The sequence below is a fragment of the Tiliqua scincoides genome, chromosome 9 (genome assembly GCF_035046505.1).
Source record: "Tiliqua scincoides isolate rTilSci1 chromosome 9, rTilSci1.hap2, whole genome shotgun sequence".
NCBI lineage: Eukaryota > Metazoa > Chordata > Lepidosauria > Squamata > Scincidae > Tiliqua > Tiliqua scincoides.
The window spans coordinates 16,644,314-16,670,369 of record NC_089829.1 but is presented as its reverse complement, the minus strand read 5'-3'; the positions used below and the strand labels follow the sequence as shown (position 1 = coordinate 16,670,369).

The 26,056-nt window shown below is 50.0% G+C and overlaps 1 protein-coding gene across 6 annotated transcripts in view; it reads right to left on the bottom strand.

The window, feature by feature from the left end:
- Positions 1–25,454, bottom strand: part of PLEKHG4 (pleckstrin homology and RhoGEF domain containing G4) — a 66,372-nt gene extending 40,918 nt beyond the window's left edge. For all 6 annotated transcript variants that reach the window (XM_066637225.1, XM_066637229.1, XM_066637227.1 and 3 more), the window contains exons 1-3: positions 25,384–25,454; positions 7,592–7,789; positions 176–2,243 (exon numbers count right to left, since the gene is read on the bottom strand). In XM_066637225.1, the coding sequence (XP_066493322.1) occupies positions 176–2,243; positions 7,592–7,789; positions 25,384–25,386 (2,269 nt within the window). In that variant the 5' untranslated portion in view covers positions 25,387–25,454. The remainder of the gene's footprint in view (positions 1–175; positions 2,244–7,591; positions 7,790–25,383) is intronic.
- Between the last annotated feature and the right edge of the window lie 602 nt (positions 25,455–26,056).

Below are 26,056 nucleotides of genomic sequence, written 5' to 3'. Positions count from 1 at the left end.
GCACTCAGGATGCAAAATGCAGTCCCTGCTTGCAACTCCCATCCCAGTACAGCGAACCAGCAGAGACACAGAAGGCCGAGTCACACCACTGTGCCTCTTCTGCTTCAACAACACTTGCGCAGAAGCCACTCTGTCAAAACGAATCACAAGGAGTACCATAAAAAGTCCTACCTACCTCTGATGAAGGATGCCTCGGAACTTGCTTGACACCCATTCACATCGTCTTGGACGACCCTGGAGGTGAGGGGTGCTGAGGGTGGGGGTGTTGTATCCTCCCCTTCCTCCTCGGGCTCACTGTGTTGCTGCTGGGCTGGAGTTTTGCAGGGGCCAGACTTGCAGCCAGCTTCCAGGGGGGTCCACACATCTGGTTCTAGTTTTGCTGGAGTGTTTTGGTCACTTGTTTCTCTTTGCCCTGTCAAACAGTCAGCCTCCATGGAGGTTTCCAATGGCAAAGACTTTGGTTCACTTGGTGGGCATGGCTGGTCCACACCATCGACTACAGCCCCTTCCATGTTAAACTGGTCAGAGTTAACCTCTGCCCGCATGCCAGTCTCCACTAGAGGACTGCTGGTGCTGCTCTTGCTCTCCTGCTTTGCTGTGGGACAGTGGTCCATTGCCCCAGAATGGCAAAGCGAACTGTCCTCCTGGAGTAGGTCTCCCTCTGTCTGTCTGTGGAGGGGCAAGAGGTTTCCACGGCTGTTCTGCTTCTGATCTCCAGAGAAATCCTCTTGGAGGTTTGTCTCTCCATTGCCCAGCCCCAGTAATCCACTGCTCACCTTCTCCTTCTGGTCAGTTGAAAGATGGCACTTCACCAGCCTCCCAGAGCAATGACTGGCGACCCCATCTGCTAGTTCCTGAGGAGGATGACTGTGTGCCACTCTCACATCAGAAGAGGGCTCTGGTGGTAACAGGTGTGTTGTGGGCAGGGAAAAGGCATCTTCCTGAAGGCTTGGCCTGGAGCTGCCATTGACTTCCTCAAAGCTGCAACAATCACGCAAAGGTGTCACGGAAGACCCAGAATGCATGCCTTTCTCAGCACTATCACTTCCCTCCTGGTCTCTCTGGGGGTTGCTGCCGCCTCCCCATGCGGCCTCTGTGCCAGGTACATCTGAGCAGCACTCAGAGCTCCCACTGCCATTTGCAGCCTCTGAGCTGTTCCCCTCAGCTGCTGCTGTTGTGGGAAGCTTACGTTCAGCTTCCTCTCCATCACTGTAACTGCACATAGCATACCTCCAGTCCAACTCATGCTCCAAGTGTGCCTGTAGCTCCTCAGGGGAACCCTCCCCCGTGCTTGAGCCTTCAGAGGCCACAGCGGGAAACACGGAGGTGTGATTCTGCTCTGGTCCCACTAAATTTTTCTGGAAAAACTTGTCACTTCCCATTGCATCACCATTCTCCAAACAACTCCCAACACAAGCCACCTGCACATCAGACGTCCTTGCTGTGTCCAGCTGCTTGTGCGGCACTGATGAAAGTGCTAAACAGACACCACTCTTCAGGCAAGTGCCGCTCTCCGGACTGGCCACAATCCTCTGCTTTGCTTTCATCCTGGGATTAGTGCAATAACTGAAGGCTATCGACTGGGTCAAGGAGTCCCTCTGGGACCCAAACCGAGAAAAGGAAACACCTGTGAGCTCCACATATTCTCCTTCTGGGTTGCTTCTAAAGTCCTCACCAAATACAGGGCTCACACATTCAGTGCTGCCATCCCCTGCCATTGCAGGCTGGTCTGTCATTTTGTCCCTGAGCAAGTTGTATCCAACTACCTCTGGCCCATGAAAAGCCTGGGGTCCCACCTCAGAAGAGCCACTTGGGGGCTGCACCTCTGAGAAGCCAGAAGGCTTTTCAGAACTTATGTAGCTTTCTGATCTTTGAGGCTTATCAATAAATTCTGGATTGACTATTTCTTCCCAGGGCACCCGAAATATTTTATTGTCTGTTGCCAACAGGCAGTTTTCCAGTGCAGCTCCCATTCGCTCTCCATTGATGTCCTTCAGCCATCCTGCAGTGAAGATAGAGGTATAGGAGACTTCGGGGACTACCAGCTCCTCAACGTTGTGTTTGTCCTTGGCCAAACATTTCACTATAATACGTGGGGACTTTTTCAAGTAAGGGACCACCTGCAGGTAAAAGTCTCCTGGCCTCAGGATCTGCCAGTCGAGGGAGGCCAGCTGGACTACAATCTTCTCATGGATGCAGAGGGGCCAGCCCTCGTGCCGGAACAGCAAACCGTAGTACTGAACCTTAAGAGAAAGGAAAATCCAGGTGAACTGGCTGCAAGCAGATTCTCAAAACAAAACACCATGCAACTGACAAAAATAAAATGGGAAGGTAATGCTGCTGCAATTAGAGTCTTAGCAATAGCACATGTGACTTGGGGCCAAGCTTCTCACATTGACAATGGCTTAATTACTTTATTAAGCCCTAAGAAAAGCCCCAGCAGGTAAGCACAGGTGAGCCTCTGGTAAGAAGGAGTGGTCTGGCCACACCTGCAGGACAGGGGGGCACTGGAGCAGGAACTCCTAAGCTGTTAGATGATTACAGTTATGATGAATACCATTTACTGCCTTTGCTGGGCCTATGATTACAGACACTGCAAAGTCTTTGCCCAAGGAGTTCCTGCAAAGTCTCTGTTAAGTTCACTCCCATAAGAATATACACGTCAGGCCTGTTGGAGTTGGTGCAACTCTGTCTGCTGTCTAGAGGGGGCAGGATGCTGTCCAGAAGGGGTCAAGCTATGGCCCAGTGAATCTGACCTTTCTACCTGTTCTCTCTGTGATCCTTGTGGGGTGTGGCCCAAACCCTTTATCCTTCCCTTCTCCTCTGAGCACTTCCTCTTTGACCACCGACCTGTTAAGATGGTGCACACCAGGGCTATGATGCCCAGGCCATCTTGAGCACATGGCATGCAGGGCGAGGCAGCTCCAGGGCCTTGCTATCTCTAAGTAATAGCTGAACCTCTGATCCTAAACAGATGCTGTAAATATGCATTCAATGGAACTGTAAGTAAATAACTTCTTTTTTGCAACTTTAACAAGCCATTGCCTCTTTGTCTTTTTATTGAATAGCAGTCAGCTGGGTGAGGGAGGTTCCCTGGGGTGAACCCAAAAGGGGGGGTCTGCTGCTTAAGCTACTCTGCTTCCCCCCCCCAAGAGGAAACTACTTTTAATTTCCTCCAATAAGGCCAGCCTCAGTCGTCGGAAGTTACCATCCAGATTAGACTGCTGCAACACAGGGGGCTGCCAAGGGAGACTATTCAGGATGTTTCAGCAGTACAGAATATAATGGCTAGACAGTTGGCTACTTATATTCTGCAGGTCTCAGAATCATCAGCGGCCGCCAGTTTGTTTCCAAGTGCTGACCATGATCAACAAAGCTGAGTTACTTCATCCTTACTAGGGCAAGTGGACAGCTATCCTCTGGTAAGGATGATGAACAAGCCCAGTCTCTCCCCCTGCTTAAGAGCTCCTGGACAATGTGGGCAGGACCAGGGCCTGAGCATCATTTGTTTGGGGAGGGGGGGGCGCTCCAGCACAAACTTGTAATACTAGCTCTCTCCCACACATGTCATTCTATACATACAATCTCAGAAGCCATGAAAGAAACACTTCTATTCTATATTTGAAATTACATTTTCTGCATTTCTGAAATTGCACCATGGCCCACAGTGAAGCTTTTCCATCATGCCGCCTTTTGCTATGCTGCATTCACACAAGTGGAAAAGAGTCCTACAAGCTTGCTGACTGTTTTGTACCCTTTTGGCAAATCCTAACAAAGACATTATCGCGTTCACATATTATTACCTCATATTATAGTGTTTTTGATTTTGTTTTACTCTAATGGGCCAAAGCAGCTGCAGACATTTTTAAAAGAGATCAACTCACTTTCCAGTTTTATTTTTCTGTCCTTTTCGTTGCAAAGTCATTGCCCCAAAGTCAATTAGTCTTGCAAGTTCACATACTGGTTTGTAGTCGTAACCACCAGACATGGCCTTATGTGTGCATGGTTCAGTACATTTACTCACACATATTTTGGGCCTCCAAAAGCTACCAGCACCACTATCCCTATGATCAGTCCCTGATTATTGTGGTGCTCCGTCCTTCCCACTAGGTGTCCCTCCCTCCTTCCTATGCACAAGGAACTTTGGGACTGGTAGTTCTACATAGAGCACAAGGCCCAGGGAAGCACAAACCTCTCTTTGCCCCCTCCAGCTACAAGCTCCATTGTAACTACTGTGCAAGCACCTTCACTCTCCTCTAGAGAACGCCTGCTGGGCCAGCAGCTTCCCTCTCCTTCTGCGGCTTCTGACTGGCTCTAGCAACTCTCTCACCAGACCGGGATAGAAAGTACACAGAGACAGGGAAAAAAGTACCCGTGGATCACCTCCAGCTGGATCCACAATGTAGCTGCTGTATTTACACTGCTAAAGGAGCTTCAGGTTGGGCAAGGCCTCTTTCAATCTCCAAACCCCTAAACGTGGACCCTTACCCTCAATGTTTGGGCCTAGCAAGGGGTCCCAGCACGTGGCAATACCCACCCCTCCCCAGCTCCAAGGTTGCGAGGCTGGGAGTTGTTTAACCATCACAGCTGCTATGGTGCACCTTAGCTGTGCAGGGACAAAGCAGCAAACCCTGTGCCCCCCTCCCTTTCCTGTTCTTGAGGAGTGGTGCAATCATCATTATGACTCTCAGGAATCTATGGCATCTATAGACTGTACCACTTTTCACCTAAAACTGTTGGCAAAGTTGTTAAAAAGGAGAAATAAAATCACTTCCTGTCCCACAGGAACTGGCAATCTAAGACATCAGCACAGTGTTTCTCAAACTGTGGGTTGGGACCCACTAGGTGGGTCACAAGCCAATTTCAGGTGGGTCCCCATTCATTTCAATATTTTATTTTTAATATGTTAGACTTGATGCAACCATGGTATGTGACTGCATTTGGGGAAATGTTACAGATATGTACTTTGAACAGGCTACTCTTTATACAATTTTAACAACGATAGTCAGTGGGACTTCTGGGTAAGTGTGGATAGGATTGCAGCCTAGGATTATTAAAATGTTCCTGCTTGATGATGTCACTTCCAGTAATGACATCACTTCCAGTGGGTCCTGTTTCATTCTAAAAAGTGGGTCCTGGTGCTAAATGTGTGAGAACCACTGCATCAGCAAATAGCCACTGATGGTGAAGAGGGATAGTTGCTCTCCACCTGCTAAACATAAAACAAGCACCACTTTAAAGGTGTCTCTTTGTTCAGTTGGCAAAGGCAAGTCCTGGCTGGTCCATGATGGTACTTGGTCTGCCCACCTTGGCCAAGCACAGCCCAATGCACAGCCCCCATCCTTCTTTTCCCCCCAGAGGAGGAAAGGAGGAGAGGAACTTAGGCGTGGTGATGCAGGATGCATCAGCAGTAGATTGTGAAGGCAAGAGGATGGGGGATTCAGGGTGGCCCTCACTCCACGTCTGCTGCTCCTGCCATCTCCCTCTAGCCTGCCACAGATGCAAACCATGCTGATCTGTCTGGCTTTCTGTCTGCTAAAAGCAAGTGGAAAGTGGGTCATCTGCCTACTGGCACAGTTTCTTCAAACACGGAAAGTGCAGGATTTCCGGTTTGATTTACAGGGATGTACAAATGAAGCTGTGCAGTAAACAACAGTTTTTTTGTTTGCTTCTTTCTCAATGCAGAGCAGAGTCACCTGCTGCTGCTGCTTCCTGCTCCTGCCCTTTCTCTCATTTGGCTTCAGGATGGTTCTATCAGAGTGAGGGCAGGAAGGCACAGGTCCTTCAGTCCACACATGGAAAACATATTGAAATTACAGTGCCCATATCACATGAAAGGCAGTGGAAAAGAGAAGTTGAAGAAGATGCACTTTGAAGATATGTTTCAGGGACCCCAGCCCCCAAATGTAATCTATAAAATAAATATGTCACTAGTTGTTTAATGAAGCACTTTGGAGGGAACCTCCAAGGAGAGGGATCCACTTGCACATGGCTCTGCTGCTGCATTGAGAAAAGGAAAGATGGAGGTCCTGGGGAAGAAGTCTCAGCAGCAACTGGAGAAGAGAGGAGAGGCTCCACAGCCAGACATGATATCTGGATATTGGACAGAAGCAGCCTAATGCATGTGGCATGGAGAAAATGTACAGAAAAGAAGAAGCTGGCCAGGAGCAGGAGCAGGCTGGTCAGGGTGAGGTCTGAAGCATCAAGACCCAGCTCCTTCCTAGATCCCAAAGTTGCGAGAGCTGCCTGTAGCAAAGCCCCCTTTGGGCTGCTTCCTCTCCCTTTCGAAGGAAACAGCCTTACATGCCCAGGTACCCCGGGGTTGATGAGCAGAGATCCTGTCCTTTCCCAGGTTTGGAAACATTCTGCCAGGCCCTCTGGATGTACACTTGAGGAAGCCCCACTGACTGCCTGGGAAGGATGCTTCACTTTGCAGCAATCAGAACAACAAAAAGAGCTTAAGTCCCACATAGAGGAGGAGGCCCTACCACGGGGTCAAGCTTAAGTAGCATCTCCAGGCAGTGAGTGTCAATTGCCACGAAGGACACAATGCAGGAAACAGACCAATCTGACCAATGGAGCAAAACCCACTCACGTTTTTATACAAATCCTGCTGAGGTGAGCAGGAGCTGCACGACATGGCTAGCAATAAGGGGCGGCAAGGGGAGCAGGAGCAAATTTTCATCCCCATCCCAAGGCACCAAAGACTTGAGCAAGTTCTGATACTACAGTACAAAGTTTGCACACAGGCCACTGGAGTCGAGATGGAGAGTCACCGGCAGGAAGGTCTCAGAATTTCAGTTGCTACCAGACACCTCCTTAGCAGCCACTGAGCTCTGCAAACACTGCAGCCACAATCAAAGGGGAGACCTGGCAAAGTTTCTGAGCAGACTTGTCAACTAGCAGTTTCATCAAGAGCGTTTCCAGAGCCAGCAACAGAAATCTGACAACCTGCTGCCTGCCAAGAAGGAGGGCCTGGAGGCTAGGAGCTGTAGAATTCAGACAAACCTGTTCAAGGGAGCGCAGTACCTTCAAGAAGACACCCCACCCTTCTTGTTCTTGCACAGATAGGCATCTGCAGAGTACATGTGATTTATGGAATGCACATTTTGGTGCTCAGGTGCTAATGCTCAGGCCAGGCCCTCAAGAGGAGGCATCGGCATAGCATGGGATGGGGGTGAGAGAAGACTAGATGACCCCCAAGCAACTGCACTGGTCTCCAAAACTTATCTCCTTTGGTCTAAAGAAAAGACTGCAAGAAGGCGTTTAAAAGGGTAGTTATGCAGTTGTGCCATATGATAAATGCTTAACTCAGGACATTTGGAGATCTGAAACATGCCATTTCCATTCGCTGCTCCTTGAAGGAGGGAGAGAGGTACCTGGAACAAACCTCATTGCATGGGGAAGGTGATGGTAGTGTACCCTGATGGCTTTCTCCCAACAGGTCTGCTACTGCTCAAGGATTCCTGGCAGCATCTGCCCTCATCCCTAGCCGATCAGGGGCAGTGGCACAAGCATCAGAGGTGCTCAGCCCCAGCCGGCAAAGACCAGCCAAAACTTCTGAACCAAGCAGATGAAGCAAGATACTCACACAGGCATCCTGCTGAACGCACTGCAAGACGCGCTTGGCTGGAATGAGGAAGTCAATGAGGTAGCGCAGGCCGTCCCCGCGGTACGTCTTCTCCACCACATCAAAGACCTGGCACAAGACTGTGGCAGCTGTGATCTCAAAAGGAGGGTAGAGCACTGAGAGTGTGCTCTGGATGCAGCCGTCCAGAGACTGGGAATCCTGACAAGAGAACACAAAGAGGCTCAGCAATGGGTGGAAATGGGAGTCGTGATGCTATCAGGTGGAGAAAGGGACCAGCTGCATCCTTGGTAATTCCTTGGCAGTCTTGAAGCATCACCACCTCCCAGGCCCAGCTCTTGCACTGTGCGGCAAAGCGCTCACCTAGTCCCGACAGAGTGGCGGCAGACAGCTTACGCTGCAAAATCCTTCCCTTGACTGAGCAGGGCGGGGCTGTTCTTAAACTATTATTATTATAGCACATAAATGTGTGTGTGTGTGTGTGAGAGAGAGAGAGAGAGAGTGTGAAAGAGAGAGAGAGAATACTGGATAGGCTTGTAGAACTCCCAGCCAGCCTCCTAGTGCTCCACACTCACAAAGTGCACTTTGCCTTTGATTCCAACAATCGGAATCCTCCTCTGGACCAGGGGACCAGGAAAACAGATGGCTGAAAGAGAGGAGGGCTGTTTCAGTTACTTAAGCTAGAAATGGATCCTCCAAGTTGGGAGGGCTTGGAAGCACCTTGCGGTTGGGGGGGGGGGCGGGAGGTTCAAGTCATACAAGCATCACAAGATAGATCTGGTGTTTCAATTTTCAGGCTAAGAACAGACGGGGCCTTTCCACCGGCCTTTTGCATTTTCACAGCACTTCATCAATCTCATTCATTTTGCTGCTCCCATCAGTAGCCAGCTCCACTGCCTTTGGGGGGCTCAGAAGCAGGAACAGCCAGCCCTGTGGTTTGCCCCAGCCTCTTGCAAACAGCCTCTTGCACCCCTAAACCTGCCATTGGATTTTGCTGCCCACAGCAACTGATCCAGCTCACTTTGTGACAGAGCCAAAAGGCCTCTGTCCTTGCTGAGGGCGAACGCTCCTCCACCCCTCCAGGAAAACACAAATTCTTCATTCAAAACATTATACAGATGAAGCGAGTGTAGATAAATGCACATACGAGATTAAGGACAATCAACAAACACTAATACTTTTCAAATATAATTTATGTGGCTTCTTTCAACAGTATGATTTTCATTAACCCCAAATCTAGACAAAAATTAGGATGACACATTTTAAAGAACAGAGAAAGAAAGCGGGGGAGGCCAAGAAAATGCAAAGAGTCAAGGGGGGGTAATGATACATTTTGAAGTACAAGAACTTGTCATGACACATACACCCCCATAATCACACCTTGTGAAAACTATACAACAATAACAAATCAAGTTTTTCACTTTTTCCTTTGTATTTTCTTCTCTTGCCTCTCATTCTTACTTTAACATTTATTGTACTTCATTTAAATAGCTAGCTCAGGTCATTCCAAACTCTTAGAGTGGTTTCCAAGAGTTCTAACAAAAATGTATAACACTAGAAAAATGGGATTTAAAAAATTATTTTGATAAATATAAAGCATATTCAAGTGCTAGCTTCTAAAGTAAATCCAGCCATGCTCAGCAGGACTTACACCCATGTAAATTTACATAGAATTGTAACCTTAATATAACATGAACTACATATTGTCTCTCAGGCATCCCTTGGGAAAGATTAGCCTAGATACCATATGCCCCTAGGCAAATTTCTCAGTTTGCTTCTTGCTGAGCCTGATGCATTTTTTTCTGTTAAGGTTCTTTTCAAAAAAATTCAAAAGGCAGCACCTAAACACTCCTGCTCAAGGAGAAGTCCCAGAACTCTGTCTCCCGTCCCCCCCGTTTCTCCCCCTCCACTACACGCCTGAGCAGTGCAGAATGCAATGGCTACAAAGGGCAAAATATGTTTCTTGAATTTAGTAAAACAATTGGGAACCCAAATTTGGATGCAGATGTTGAATATGGGAATGCTCATGGCCAATGCAAGCCTGAGGCACAACCTCCACATGTGCTCAGAAATGGAGCGAGCAAAGCCAAGGGGTTAGAAAGAAAGTACCAGTGCCAGGAGATGCCCACATCAATTGCTGCCATACTGGAGCGAAGCCCTTCTAGTGCCTGGGAACAGGCTGTGGCAGAAGCCACAACAGGGGCTCCCCAGAAGTAGCCAGGAACTATTTCCAGATGTACTCCCCCTTTCTCACTAGCTTCCTCTATAGTGGCACCACGCTTATAAGGGGGAGAGCGGGAGCAACTATCCTGCAGCATCAGCAGTTCTGTACCCTTCCGAAATGCAGATGCCTGGCATCAATTAACTTCTCATCTCCAATTGAACCTCCCACTCTGCAGAATGCATTTCAGGCACAGAGTGTGGCTTCCTCGAGGTTTAAACTCACACATTTACTTCTAAGATGATAAGACATCTCATCAAAACTCCACAGTTCCCACATCAGAGAAAGCCTTCCCATCTACTGTCTCCTTTAACAGGGTGATTTTCACTCAGGGGCTACTCCAGGCAAAGCTTCCCCATCAGAAAAGGAGACCATGAGGTCACCACATGCAGAATTTCTGCCTTGGAAAGAATTGCGGGAACTAGCCCTTCGGAAGAGGTTCTGGACCAAGTGGGGCCAAACCACAGAGCATGAATCTCTGCCAGAACTGAAGCAAAATGGCTTGGGGTGGGAGGAAAGCATCTGCTAACTTTATGCTCCCTAGCTGACTATGACCCACCCTTACAAAAGGACAGAACTGCTGCTACAGCTCAATCCTCAAACCTCAAGCCAGCTGGGTGTTCCTGTGACTCTGACCTGGAATTGCCCTTGCCTTGCCTGTCCCAAAAATATAGAGGTACACAGATGATGAGGTGATATATTGTGCAGGGGCAATGTTCTTTAGCAAAAGAAAATGCAGCTTTTTTGCATGGAAGTCCTTGTCAGGCAGAGCAGAAAGTCAGCAAATGCTCCACATAGCACGATTACTTACTAAGAGCCCAATCCTATACATATCTACTCAGAAGTAAGTCCCATTAGAGTCAATGGGGCTAACTCCTAGGAAAGTGTGGATAGGATTGGGCTGTAAAGCAGATCTTTTAGCCATTTCATGCAGAGTGGCCCAATATAAGAAGAACCCCACTGGATCAGGTCAAAGGCCGATCTAGTCCAATCACAAAACTTGGGACACTCCAAACATATGAGCACAACACAGACCTGGAATCCAGGGCTGATTTCATTTAAATATGCACCAAGAGGACCGCAGTGGTATGGCTCAGTGTTTTTTGGATAACACCCTCAGGATAGCATACATTGACCAGCTTGCAGAATGTTGCCCTGATAATCTGCACACTGAACATACCATGCCAGATAATGTATTGCATTTCGTGTGTAAAACCTGTAGTGATTATATCATCATGGAGATGCATTAACTAAAATCATTTGCATAATATATTTCTATTTTGCCTGCAAGGCCAGCAAGAGGCTCCCCGAACTAATCAGCAGAAAAATGAATGCAAAATATGCACCATTTGCAGAAAGAGTGGTGCCAAATTTGCAGGTATTGTAAATGTATATTGGGGACTTTGGTTGTTGAGTTGTGGGTGTTTTGGCAAAGAATTTGGGTTTCCTTAGTGCCAAAAATGGATTGAGGGGCAGAGCAAACAGCAGATGTCACCCCACTAACATCTTTAACATTTCACCACAAGGAAGACCCTGGTTCTTGTGTCATATAAACATATCATGTTTTAGGGAGAAGCAGCCAAAATATTTTTTAAGTATATAAGTGAAAAGGGCCCTTGACACACAACAGGACTAAGAGAAACAAAATATTACATGATACAAAAATATCCAAGAGACTGTCAAATTTTTGAAACAGGCACATGAAACAGACACACCTAAATTTTTGTAAATGAAACAGGCACACCTAAATGGCCAACTCACAGGGTGATCAGATACAATGAAGGACAGAGTACCTCTACCTTTAACGGTTGCATAGAAGAGGGAATTTGGGCAGGTACAGCTTCTAAAACCCTTCCCTGTTGAGGTCCACCTGCCCAAATTCCCTCTTCTAAACAATGGTTAAAGGTAGAGGCACTCTGTCCTCCATTGTATCTGGTCACCTACCAATTCACCTTCTACAGGTAATGTGCTGAAAAGCTACGAATTGCAGTTTACAATTGTGCAAGGCGGTCCTCATGACAAATTCACCACAAAGGACTCCTCACAAATCCTATAGCATTTGTCAAATGAAATTGGGTCAACGCATACTGCATTCTGTGAGGGAAGCTGTCGGCAAGGAGGCAGAAAGGGAGAGCGGCCTACAAGCCACAGCCACGAAGCCCAGCGCTTAAAGCTGCCGGAAACCCTCACTTCATCAATGTGCATTTCCCTGCCGTCTGCCAAAACATTTAGTACCACAAATCTGTGCAATTCTCAGCCATTGCTCTCAAAGGCTATTGGCTGGCTTCTTTCCACAACTAGCAAAGCCACCCTTTCGAGATGCAAGGAGGCAGGCACTTTGCCAGCCAAAGGGGTGTGCCTAGAGAGCCTAACCCACTTTTAATGCACACATTTGAAAGTTTTCAAATTAAGCTGCTGCTGGGCCCACAACCTGAAGGAAACCCCACCTTCTGCCAGATACTAGGGCAAAGGGGATGTACATGCTGCCTAAGCGGCTGGGGAGGGGGCCTTGTTGCACTGTGACCAAACAGGGCTCAGAGCAGTGAAGTGATAAGCACTACTGGGTGAACTTAGGAGGGTGTGGGAAATCATAGGGGATGGGAGGGAGGGGGCCCACTTAGCTTCCATACTGTGGCTTCACTTTGGCCTTCACAGGCCCCTCAGAGAGACAGGCCACACTGGGCAGGGCCTCTCCCTCCATAGGTCAAGGCAGGCCCCCATCCACCTGCACCTCCCAGGGAGAAGGACCCGTGGCTGGGAGAGACCTTGCCTGCAGTTGGAGGACCTGACCAACTGACCTTGGAGGGCAGTTGACCGTTTAACTGTCACTTCCTCCCTTGGGCCATGTAGTGTTCCCAACATGGCTGTCAACATGTGTGCACGGTCACAGGTGGAAGCCCAGCCAGCCAGGCTCTTGTTGTCCATTGTCATGAACATGTGCAGTTCAGGCCTAGTAGCATTGCAAAGCCTGAACCAAAGTAACCCAGTAACACAGAAGGGGCTTGCAAGGGGCTTGCAGTCCTAGCTGCTAGGAATTTACAACTCAATGGAAGGTGATAATGTAGTACCTAGGCAGCCAGAAAGACGCCCATCAAGGATGGAATGCAGCTGTAGATCTCCAGGGGGGGGGGGAAGAGCTGAGAGGGCAAGCATCCAGCCCCACTGCCATAGGACAGGGTCTTTGGTCTTTGTCTCTTGGTGGAAAAGGTGGTGGGTGCACATCCTGCCCCGCCAGCACCATGTGGCCCATAGGTAACTGGGGCTGAGGATTTACAAAAGAAGCTGACCCAGGTGAGAGTTAGGAAATAATAGAGATAGCCAGTTAGCTTTATTGTTTTATGCTGATATGTTTCCTAGAAGTTTTTATGCCTCTAGCATTTGCTGCCTTTTGTAACTTTTTGTAACCCTGTGTACTTAATAAAGTAAAAATCCTTTTACCATGTTGGTTCATTGTCTGTTGGAGACAAAGGTTCAGAATCCTGCCTAGCCGTTCAGAAAGCTACCAAATCCTCATTGAGGACTAGTAACTTGAGGACTGCGACTTTAAGTAAAGAAAGTGCTCAGTGCCTACAAGGGATATAGTTAAGCCTAGAGGGTCTCAGTATCCCTGGACTGAGACACTGGCTCTTACAGGTTGGTGGCAGTACTACCAAACAGGGATCTTTGAGGGCTCTAGGGTTCAGAACCAACAACACTGAGCACCCCAAAACCCTGGGAGTGTGACGAAGTATATGACATCCATGACCAGTGAGGCACCAAGAGAGCACCAGGCATGGCATTTTGCAGATGTTGGGAACGCGTCCATTGTCTGACGGGTTTAGAATGTAGCATATGTTGACTCTCCCTTGTTCCCACTCTATATGGAGGTTCCCGCTGGCAGTGGTTGTGCGGGATTGTCACTGCACTGGCACAGCTGTTGTTGCACCATCATCCAAGCATCCAAGCATACACCATATCCTGTGCCACTCAGGGCACAATCCTAACCAACTTTCCAGCACCGAAGTAAGAGCAATGCAGCTGTAAGCTCTAACGCAGCTTCTAACCAGGAAGTTGGCTGGTCTGGAGCCACCCCATTGTGTTCACACAAATTTATGCCCAGTTGCTGGTTATACAGAACTCCTCAAAGAATTCAAGGCTCATTCCTTGTAGCCCAAGCCTTAACCCATAGCCAACAGCTACCCTTTTTGATCCAGCATGAACAGACTTGATGTGAGAGTGATGGTTAAATTAGTTCTGGTTAAAATGCCAGAGGTTTTGCAGTCCCTCCAGTCAGTGAAACCAGGAAAGGGGCTGGTCTCTCTCCAGTGGGGGTGTTACTGTCGCCAACACACAGAGCACAATGCAATGCTCTGTCTTCCAACATCCTTTCACCAACAGCCAGCTTCAGGCAAAAGGAAAACCCCCTGTTATGCTACTGGGAGGAAAAATAATGCATCATTGACATGCCTGAAGTGGGCCAAAGAGGTTGTATCCCTTCAAGTGTGTGTTCTCCTGCCAGCAGAGAGAGCTTCACAAAAGCTCACCTGCAGGGCTTTTTTCAGATTTGGCAGGGTGACTCAGACAGGTGAGACAGGTGACCCAGCACCCAGTTCACTAAGAAATGCCCCATGGCCAGAGTGTGCTTCTCAGATGCATCGGTGTCCCAGCTCCACTTGCCTAACCTCACCACCCTGCGGCCCGCCCCTGAACCAACTGCATCCTGCTCTAGTTCTGTGTCCACCCACCCCTGTTCTGCACTTTATGTCTCTGCATTGGAGAGGCGAGGGCGCAAGACAGCTAGGTAGCTAAAGGGCTGTGGCTGCTGCGAGCATACACCTTCTCAAAGGTGTATGGGTAGGATCATAGGAAACTGCCTTTGTACTGAATCACACCTTTGTCACCTGGCTCAGTCTTGTCTGCACTGACTGGCAGCAGCAGCTCTCCAGAGCTTCAGGCAGGCCTTTTCCTCTGTCCTACCTGAAGAGGCTGCCAGGAAGTGAGCTCTCCCCCAAATTGCCTTTTCTTTTCCTTTTCACTCAGGCAGGGCAGGGAGCAAATCTTAATTTCAAGTCATTTTGGGGCCAACCCTTTTCCCACAGGGCACTGCCTGCTCCCACCCTCATACCAGATTATTTTCTCCACTTTCTCAAGGGTTGATAATCTGGCAACATCATCAGGACCCACCCTATGAGATTACAGGGCTCTGCCTCAGAAATCCTAGGCTTCTGGACACATCTGACCTCAGAGCCCTGTTTGCAGGGGGCCCTGGGAGACACCTTGCAAATTGTGCAACACACCCATGCACGGTGGCCAAATTCCTCTGGAAAGGAAGCTGATGACACAGTGAGAAGGGGAAATGTCTCATACTACTAAGCATGACCTTTGCTCAGCGCCTCAGAGTGTTCCACATCTGTAAGAACCTTGTCCCAAATTGACACTGAAAACTCCAGAAGGCTAACAGATGCAGACATCTCAAAACTGTTCCACTGGACCTCATTGCTGAAGCTTGGGAAAGCACCTGCCAGGCTGGTGCGTTTCCAGGCAGAAAGGATCTCAGGCAGTAGAGCCAGGAAAGACCCAGGAGAGCTGCCGCCAGACAGGGAAGGCCCTGCCAGGTTCAAGTGCCCAACAGAAGGTGACTCCCTGTATAGGACACCTCCTAGTCCACACAGAAGCCTCCCCCCCCCCCCGCAACAGCTACACAAAGCCTATTCAAACAGTTGCAGCCTCACGTGCTCCGGTATTTCCATGCCGCCCAAGGATGGGAGGAGAGCTGACGCATGATTTGTGAAAGACGCCTTTGTGCACACAGGGCCTAGAGCCAAAATGTGAGTGGTTTGGAGCCCAAGCCACAAAGAAGAACATCTCCACAGACACTTTTGTCCTTGATCTATTTATGGGCCTGGCACATCAGCCATCAGCTTGCATGGAGACAACTTCACTCTGTAAGGTGAAAAGTATTTGCACAGATGGTCCTACAAACAAGGAATCAACAGGGCCCTGCCCAGATAAACAGTCTCAGACCTAGCAAGGATCAATGGCATCGCTAGAGGGCATGGGAGGTGCAGACCGCATAACGCAACACAGGATGTGTGCGACACCCTCTTGACCAAAATCATGAAAATCTCGATTTTATCGAATACCATCATATTATACATCATTTGATGGGTAATTTAATGCAGAACACAATGAAACAAACTGTGTTGAAATATCTGCATTCTATCAAAAGTTACGGCCAAATAACCAGAAAAGGAAAACAACTGCCTTATGTAACAAAAAGTGGACGCTTTTAACTTAAAACTGACCAGTTGAGACTGATTGTTCCAAGAGCCAATGAGGTGTTATTATGACACAGCAGAGACCAATCAGGTGTTAGTATGGGTCAACTGTCATTTCCATGTAACAGAATTATGTAATACTAGAACTCTTATTCAGTTGTGTGTCATCAGGTTGGCCACTGGTTTCTTTGCTGGTTAATGATTTGTTGGTAACCTGTACTGTTATATATGAAAATAAATAAATAAATAAATTTAATTTAATTTGGGTTACATCAACCCATGTGATGCCACATCATTTTGGGTGGGTGTATGATATTGCAATTTATTCTGTATGGTCTGGTACAGGAGATCCATCATGGGGGTGACACAATGAGCTCTTACACCGGGTGACCCAAACCCTACATTGGGTGACACAAAGCCTCTGGCAAGGACCTCCAGCTGCCTCTGCAACATCCGCTCCTGCTCTTGCCTCAGAAGGGAATGGTGACCACCCTGCTTCTCCTCTCCCCCTTCCTGCCCACTGCCCCATTTCTCCTGTCTCTCTGAGTTCCTGTCAGATGACAGCTCTCTCCGCAGTTGCCCAGGCATGCAAAGGATCATTTGATTCCTCCCTCTCCCCCAGGCTGCTCTCTCATTCACCTTAATTTGTAATCCACGCTATTGCCAAAATGCACTGCATATAAAATACCAAATTAAAATCCAATTAGAGGCCTTCCTAAATTGCTAAGATCAGCACCGTGGGTCAATGGACTCTTTTTGGCACAATACAACCTCCTCTTCACTGGCACCCCCTTCTTTTATCAGTTCCAAAGCCCCTCTGCCAACATGTTCTCTCTTTCCCCCCCCCCCCATTGCTGGATACATCTTGGCCCTCCTGCTGAAGTGCCTTTGCCACATGACCACAAAAAGCCTGCCTCAGCTGTACCTTTCCAGTTTTTGCACAAGCTCCTGTAAACTCAGCTAAGGTGCCAATGCACAGGATTCTGTTCTAAGGCTGCAATCCTATCCACGCTGACCTGGGAGCAAGCCCTATGGACCATAATGGGACTGACTCCTGAGTAGGCATGCACAGGATGGGGCTGTCAGAGCCCAGTCCTATTCTTTTCCCAGCGGGGGCCAAGGCAGGCGGGGGGCACAGCCTTCCTCCTCCTCCCCCCTCCCTTGATGTCATGGAGGGAGCCCCCTGGCAGGAAGGAGGCAGCAGCCCAGGCTGCAATGAGCCCGTCCCTGCGTGCCCTTCTTTTTGGGGCGCGGCTATTCAGAGCATTACAGTCAGTCCGCGCCTTCCACATATGCCTCTTGTCAGAGAGCTACAACTGGAATGCCAGGGTGTTGCCATGCCCGCTGCATGGGGGTGACATGCTGATCTTCAGCACCGGGTGACGTGAACATGGTGCCAAAAGCACACTGGATGAAGAGAGGGCTGGCCTTGCAGCATGGCCATACAGCTTCCAAGAAGTTGAATTCCTTGCAATGAATCAGTGCACTGCCAACAAGCATTCCCCTATGATGTTGCCCCTGCAGACACATGCAGTCCTGTCCCACTGCTGACATGGGAAAAGGTCTGGGTTGTTTTAAGTCCAAGCTAGCACCTTGAGCTCTGTTTGGCTACCACCTTGAGCTCTGCAGTCTGACAGGCTCCAGCATTGCTCTGTAAGGTTACCAGGTGGCTTTCCTGATCTCTGGATCATCGCCAAGCACTGAAACAAGGGTGGAGATGCTGCAGCTGCTCTCTCTGTATTGAGTTCAGAAAATGCTATTCAGGGTTACTTCTGCAGTAGCAGAAGGTCTTCAGGTCCTCTTACAAGTAGTAGTAGGTCTGCATGTCCTTTTACAAGGAGTAGAAGGTCTGCAGGTCCACAGATATCCTTCAGTGGCTCATGTTCCAAGAGAACTGAGGCAACATCATGGCCATTGCAGCACTGTCTGTGTGGCCTGTAGTCTCTTCCAACCAGATTGGGATTTTTTTTTCCTTTCCTCTTGTAATGCACCAGCCTAACAAAGTGCTTCGGAGGCTTTTGAAGGCTACTGCCCCTCCCTGCATGCTCCTTCACTAATTACTTGCTTCCTGTACCATTTCTCAATTGGCCCTTAATCACCAGTTCCAGTTTTGGCTCAAAAGAGGGCAGCTGGTTGCACAGGAATTGAGGGCTGAGTCAGACTGTGATGGGTCCATCTAGCTCAGTATTGCCTGCACTGTCTGGCTGTGGCTCTTACAGGTCAGCTGGGGGGGGGGGCTTTCCACCCTGTCACCTAGAAGTGCCACCAAGGGTGGAAGCTGCAGCAGCTGTATCCTGCCAGGAGCAAGTCACAGTCCAGGCCTCATCTCCATGTTGACACCCACCATTGCAGAAACCCCAAAAGTATTTTGATGCCTTCATTTCTTACTGAGGGATGCTAACTGAAGGAGGAACAGGAGCATAGGCTCCTTCCTTAAAGGTCCTGGACTCCTGCGGCGTGTGCAGAAGAGCAATATCAGAGCAGGGCCTCTCCAAGATCTACTGGTCCAAGAACAACAACTTAAACCCGACTTACATTCCCATGAACTTTGTAAGGGGACAAGTGTGGAATGTACTCATTAGTTGTTACTATATAAATTGTAATACATTTATTACCTGTTGTAATTAAAGATTGTGAATATACCTTGCAAGGGCAAAGGTTGCCACCTTTTTCTGGCCCTTGCTCCTGTGCCTTTAGCTGCAATTTCACACTCATGCATTTGGTAGGTGAGACTTTTTCTTGTCAGGAACACCACAGGTATAGGAGCAGGCCCAGAAAAAGGTGGCAATCTTCAGTCAGTCCCTCACCTCTGCCCTGCCTGTACCTATCAAGGGCTGAATTTACAAGAAGACGAGTGCATCAAGAGCAAGCTCTTCTCTCCCCCTCCCAGGGCTCTAAGCCAGATAAAGCCCATTGTACCCAAGCAAAAAACCAACCTGCCCTATGAAGGGCTCCCCTGCTCTGGCTTGACTACATTGCCAGGGCTCTGCCTTCAGCCTGCAAACTCTCTCCTAGTTCCACTGGATTTGCTGCCAGTCCTGGACCAGACCTCCTCCTATCAGAACTCACCTATGGACCTGGTCCTGCAAACTCATTCGTGCCATAATGCCCACAAAGGGGCAGTTCACACATCCCCTGGAGCATTCCAAGCTCTCCATGTAGTACTACTTCTGTCCTGCTTCCATTCCCAAGGTGATGTTCTGCTTTCCTCTCTGTGCCGGTCAGAAGCATCAATGTTGAAAATGCATCTTCACTCCCTGTTGTGAGGCCTGCAGAAAAGTATCCTTCTTTCCCCTCCCCTCTGGGCACCAGGCAATCACCCCATCATTCTGGATGCTGGTCTGGTCATTGCCTCCTACTGCCTGGGAAGGAATACCAAAGGTTCCAGCAGGCAAGCAGGATCTGGCCTCAATTATTCATTTCCTTTCTCATGCATCATCTGGTTCCCTTCATGGCTACAGTTGCATTGTTGTCTCTTTCCAGAGAGCATCAGGATGGATTTCTACCAGTGACCTTAAACTGCAGACTTGCGTTGCAGATACATCACACTCCTCCTGAGACTAAGGCAGTGTCTGCTTGCTGGGCAAACTCTGAGCCTTGAGTGGCTTGACAGTTCAGCACATAGACTTTCAGGAATCTGGTATAGTGATCAGCTGCAAGCAAGGGTCAATACTAAGTTCTTGGGACAGTCCAGCTCCTTTTTTCCACCTGCCAGGATGCCCATTCAACATGACACTCTACAAGTACCTATGCGCCCAAATGCAGCTTTCACTCACCCTGACAGCTTCTCCTGAATCCTGCGGGTTAGCTCACGATTCAGCAGAAAGGCAACTGTTTCTTGAGCAGACATTTAATCCCAAAACAGCCACTGTAAGGTGGGCTGCTTGTACGCAAACTGGAGACCTACCCTGTGCTCTGGAAGATGAGGAGGCCACGGCTTAAACATCCACAACCCTAGGCCTGACATCCACATCCTTCCTGAACACATGGCAAAGTGTGGGGACACCAAGCACACCATATGGCGAGCAGGAGAGGAGGGTGGAGGGTGGTACAGGAGAGGAAAGGCCATGTGACACAAGGCAGGTCCAGGAATCCAGGGCTGATCCAGGACTCAGCTGTGGTCTTACTGGGTGGTCCTAAGCAAGTCCTCCTACTCCAGTCTCCATTCCCCCAGTTACAGTTACTCCAGCCTGTAAAATATGGAGCACTTATTATTGGGGCACACCTGAAGGCAAGGGAAAAGACTTGTTTTCTTATCCCGAGCCATTCTGTGGATCCGCAGGCAGCAGACCACTAGGATTTCAGGTCTTTCCCAGACAGACCTGGATGCTGCTGCCGCTACTGACGCCAGGGAAGCTTCTGCATGCACAGCAGGGGCTCTGCACCAACAAAACGTCCCTAACTTCAGGACAAAGGGGATGGGCTATGCTCCTGTGTCCTGTTGTGCCTGGTCAACTCTGAGGCTGGCCCCATGCAAAGGAAGAGTGTGCACGGGAGGACTTTGGACTCTCAAGTCCATGAACCCCTCCACTCTCCCCAGCCAGCCTCCCCTCCACTCTCCCCAGCCAAGTTTGGGGTTTCACAAAGTCCTGCAACCAGGCCTGCACTCAGACAAGCAGAATATCCCAGCAAGGAGACCACAAGCAATTAAAATCAACATTGAGGCAAATCAGAAGAGTGCCCTCTAGTGCCCAGCATTGCTATCACGGGCAAAGTGCCAATCACTGCTCCTATCTGACACTACTGAGGAAGATCTACAAATCAGATTGATGTCAATCTCAGATCCAAATCCTGGCCCCTATTTTAAGTGGAGCAAAAGATGAGGGGATAGAAGCAGGCAGTGCAGAGCAAAACTCAATCAAACCTGCCCCCCCGTGCCACCTTGGGCAAGCCCCATGTGGCACCAACTCATGCAGGAAAATACCCACCTCCAGGAGCCTCCTTGGCTCGCTGGTATCATTTGCTGTGCATTGCCAGGATTCCTCTCCCAGTCTTGGCTCTACAGCAAAGCCAGGAGGTCCCTGCTTATGGCTGCTTTGTGATTCTCCCTCATCCCCAACAAGGCACAGCCACAGAAGGAGAATAATGCAGTCAGGAAGGAGGTCCCCTAATCCATTGTTTGCCAGAGGGGAGAAGGCGTTGAGTAAAATCTCAACTCCAGCTCACCTTTGAGTGCAGCCTTGGGTTTTGCCTGGACACTCCAAAGAACTGCATCTCCAGCCCAGCCCAGCCTTGCTCCCTCACATCAGGTTGCCTCCCCAAAAGCCTTGGTTGCATCCATTCCCAATTTAAGACTCCCACATTTAACTCTGTTCAACAGCAAAAAAAGAAGGGGAGTCTAAGACAGGTGTCTGTTGACCCTTTCCTGCTGGACCCCACTGCCCCCTGGGTGAGCACTTTTTTCCCCCAGGGGTACTTCGCCTTCAGCAGTTGCTTGGAAGGCAGAAACAGAGCAAGCATAGCTCTTCCCAGTCTCGAGATGCACTGGTGGGGAAAGGTGCAGCTTCCACATGTCTGCCTCAATGGAGCTCCTGTTCATCAGCAACACAAGACCCAAAAAGTGGTGGGTGCAGCTTAATTCTTTACTTATCTCTACACCAGAAAACCTCAGCTGTGTTTCTGTTTGTCCAGTTACAGGTCAGTTCACAGGAGGAAGTCAGCCAGCCAGCCAGCCAGCCAGCAGGGCAGAGTTTCACTTGGGAGCATGTCCATAGGATGTCCCTGGCACGGTAAGAGACTTGAGGTCAGCGGGTGACAGAAGAGGAGGGGTTTGCAGGTGCAAATGTCTGTTCATAGGGAAGGACGGAGAACAAGCGAAGTGCGTGGGCAACTGAGGGGCCCCCTTGCAGTTCCCTTTTCCCTATGTTCAAAAGCCAAGAGTTCCCAGACAGCAAGATAACTAAGACATTGTGCTTTCGCCTCCAGTTCATATGCTGGGCCTGCGGTTAAAGGGCTCCATTTTCTCACACACGCCTGAGCTCTCAAAAGGCCACCCTCGGGTGGAAGGGGGAACAAAGCAGCATCCAAGCATGTCCGCCGCTACCCACGCCGGAGCAGCCCTGCCTGTGCTCAGCCAGCAGCAGGAGGCTCTGCAAACGCATTCTCCAGCGAGCACATGTCCTGGTTGCACAGGCGGAGGGGCCAGCTGCCTCTCGCACAAGTGCCACGGTGACCTCAGCTTGTCCTCTGGCAGGCTTGTGCCTTGCAGCAGGATTGCTCAGCACCAAGACCCAGCTGGGGGTGAGGGCTCAGTCCAGGTCTGAGCCTGGAGAAACGCAGAACAAGCAGGCAGAGAGCTCTTTGGCTCATGGCCATGGTCTTTGCCTGCACCTGCACCTGCACTTTTGCATTTGTGCAAGAGGTGCGGGGCAGGCAAAGATCATGCTGCACTCAAGGGACAGAGAAGCTGGAGAGCATCAAGTAGTTCCTGAGGTCAGGTTGAAACAGGGGCAGACTAGAGCTCCCCCCTAGAAAAAGCTGCTACCCAGCCCGTGCCACAGCAGGAGTTATGCTGGCCAGTGACTTTACACTCCAGTGTGAATTAACTGTTAAGAACTGCCCATTATGAAAATGGCAAGTGCTCACCATCTGGTGGACCAAAATGTGTGGTTGTGCGAGGGCCAAACCCTATCCAACTTTTCAGCCCTGGTGTAGCCACACCAATGGGATTTGTGCTGCATCATGTGGTGGAAGGGTAGTTATGGAGGCCTCCACAAGAAAAGGGAACATTTGTCCCCATGCCTATGGGCTGCACCGGGGCTGGAAAGTTGGATTGGATTGGACCCTGAATCACCTCCCAAGATCATGTGAGAAAAAAGAAGTAACCTGAGCAGGCAACAGTGAAGTAGGGTCAGTGCGGGGCTGGAGTGTCTCCTCCCAGAACTCTGGAAACCATAACTTCAGCAGCCCTGGCTATGTATGGGTTTTACATGCCAGTGACATCCATGCAAATCCTTCTCTCTGGATCACCAGCACAAAGAAATCTTAGGATTATTCAGCAGTAGAAGCAGGTCCTGCAAAACGTTTTGAGTTGAATCATGAAAATTCCGTGCTATGGTTTTTAGAAGCCTAAGCAGATGGCAGAGAAGAAGAAACATCAAACTGCCTTGCAGCACATGGCACCGGGTTTGAGTTGCAAGCTGCTTATTCTTCATTATAAAAAGCATTGTTTGAAATGCATGCATATCAAGAACCTGTTCAGATTGGGACACAAGTGTCCCACCTAGAGGAGAGACTCTGAAGGGCTGGGAGTTCCTAGAAAAGATTCCCAAAGGTGGCAGGAAAGAGAGTGGTGGAAGAGCTGAGCACTGGAAGATGGAGGGAAAGGAACATCCCAGGCTATGAGAGAAGCTCAGAAGAATCCTGGGGCTCCGGATGTGGGGTGTCATGACCAACATGGCCAACAACCAGTCTGTTTTCTGTCCCTCAGATATTTCAAGGCCATTTTTTAAAAATCTGCAAAGTAGCAGATAGAACCATAAAAACAGAACCAATCATGAAAATGACAGGCACAAACAGCAGTTTCAAACCATGCTAAAAGTCCTTCCTCCTCAAGGGGCTTGGGAGGACACAAGGACCTCCTTCACCCAGTGTCTAAGTAACAACAAGACCAGTGCCAAGGAAGCTGGGGGGGGGGGTAGCGAGGGTGCCACAGCCAAAAAGGTCCTTCTCACTCCAACTGCCACCTGCCCTGTCTTCAAAAGGCAGTGGGGGAGAGCAGCAGGGCACCCATTCAGTCCAGAGCTGCACAGGCCTTTCCAGGTCAGCAGTCTGAACCCTGTTCAGACATGGACAGGGAGCCAGGACAGCTGTTTCCTCACTAAGCAGGATGTATTCCCAGCAACCCGTCCCCGCTGGCAGCTGCATACCAAACTCTCTGCCGTGAGCCTTCAAGGGCAGCCCCACGGAAAAGGTTCTGGTCCCAGGCACTGCCACTCTCCTCAAGGAAGTGCCTGCCTCAAACTTTTAAACAGCTGGTTGGCTTCTTGGCTTGAAAGTCGGGCTGGCTCTACATCTTATGGCAGACAGTTCCAGCAGGGAAGTCTGCACTGGGGGAAAGAGGTGCTTCCTTCGCTTTTGGCAGCCCTGAACCTGCTGCCATTTGTTGCACAGGCTCAGCCGAAGCTCTAGTGCAACAAGCCCCCCTGCATGTCATAATCTGCATCATGTGGAAGATCTGACTTGTGCCATCCAGATCCAACAGCAAGAAATTAACTGGGGCACCTGACACCCTGCACCACCACCCCTATCATACTGAAATTTTGGGCAGGATTGTGCCCTGAGGTAACAGCAACTACCACAAAAGTGCAGGAAGATCCCACTGTCAAAGTGGGGTTTCTGCCATCCCCCCAGACCTCTCTGGACAAGTGAAGGCTCTGCTCTCCTTCACACTGGGCCAGCGAGTGGGTGGTGCAGGGTTGGGCCCTCCTGGGTCCAGCTGCTGCTCTCAGACCCGGCTCAGGGATGCCATAGAGTGTGGGGAGAAGAAACTTTCCCCTTCCCACAAATGAACATGGTGCATGGGAACTTCTCCCATGCAAACCTACTGGGAGAGCTAGTCATCTCAATGGGGCTGGCGAAGGAGAACTTCAGAGGTAGATCTGCCCCCCCCCCCAATGCTGTGTGCAAATCACTGCCCTCGCAGGAAAGTCCCAAGAGACTTGGAGGAGCCTCCACTTCATGAGGCTGCAACACATCTTCCCTCCATGTAGCTTCTCCCTCCCCCCCCCTCAAAAAAAAAAAACTGCCCTGATGGCATAGTGATTCAGGAGTTGGACTTTGACTAGGAAGTTCCAGGTTCAAATCCCTACTCAGTCACAAAGTTTCCTGGGTGACTTTGGGCCAGTCACAAACACACACGCACGCACACTCTCAGTCTTGCCTACCTCACAGGGTTGTTGTGATGACAAAAGGAGGGAAGGAACCATGGACACCACCCTGAGCCGCTTGGAGGAAGGACAGCATAAAGATGAGGAAATGTAGGGCTGGCTCCCAGAACAAGCCCTTTGCGGCCGTGGATCCGGGACTAGGCAGGCACCTGCGGAGTAGCCCCGAGGAAAAGCCAGCCAGGCTGGAGCCTGCTCCGCAGCAGGTGGGCTTGCTGCCTTCCTTCCACGAAAGCCGGGGGTCCCGAGGCTCTGAGAGCCAGAGGTGGCTGGCTGGGGAGTGCCCGGCCTGCAAAGGCGCCAAGCGTTCTGGGGCGCTCTGCACATCCTCAGAGGCACTGCGCACCTCCGAGGCAGCAGAGCGCGAGTGCGAAGCGCGCTCCCCGCGGCTGGTGGCGCCCCCGACCCGCAGCCACTCACTCACTTACTCACCATGGTCGCAGCTGCCCCGCTGCCGCCTGCCCGCTCAGCAGCAGGGCGGTGGGTCTCCAGAGACGCCCTCCATCTGCGGCTCCGGCTGCCGGGCGAGCCTGCCCCGCCCCGCCGCCGTCGCAGAGCCGGCCAGCCGATGTAACCCGAGATCTGCTGCTGCTGCTCTTGCCCCCTCCCGCCGGGGGTCCTCGCGGGCTGCGCTGACACCCGACACCCGGCGGCCCCCCCCCCCCCAGAGCGCCAAAGCCCAGAGTGGGAGCAGAAGCTCCACTGAGACGGAGAAGGCTGCAATCCTGTCCACACTTACCTGGGAGTAAGCTCCATTGACTATAATGGAACTTGCTACTGAGTAGACGGGCATAGGATTGGGCTCTTAGGCTGCAATCCTGTCCACACTTTCCTGGGAGTAAGCTCCATTGACTATAATGGAAATTGCTATTGCCTGCAATTTTATCCACAGTTACCTGAGAGTAAGCGCCATTGTCTGTAATGGGATTTACTTCTGAGTAAACAGGCAAAGGATTGGGCTCTGAGGCCAAATTTAGGCTTTTAGGCAGGAAACTGAAAGCCAGGACCTCAAAGGTAGCATTCTCTGAAGTGCTACCTGTTCCACGCGCAGGGCCAGCTAGGCAGGCGGAGATCAGGGGTCTCAATGCGTGGATGAGATGGTGGT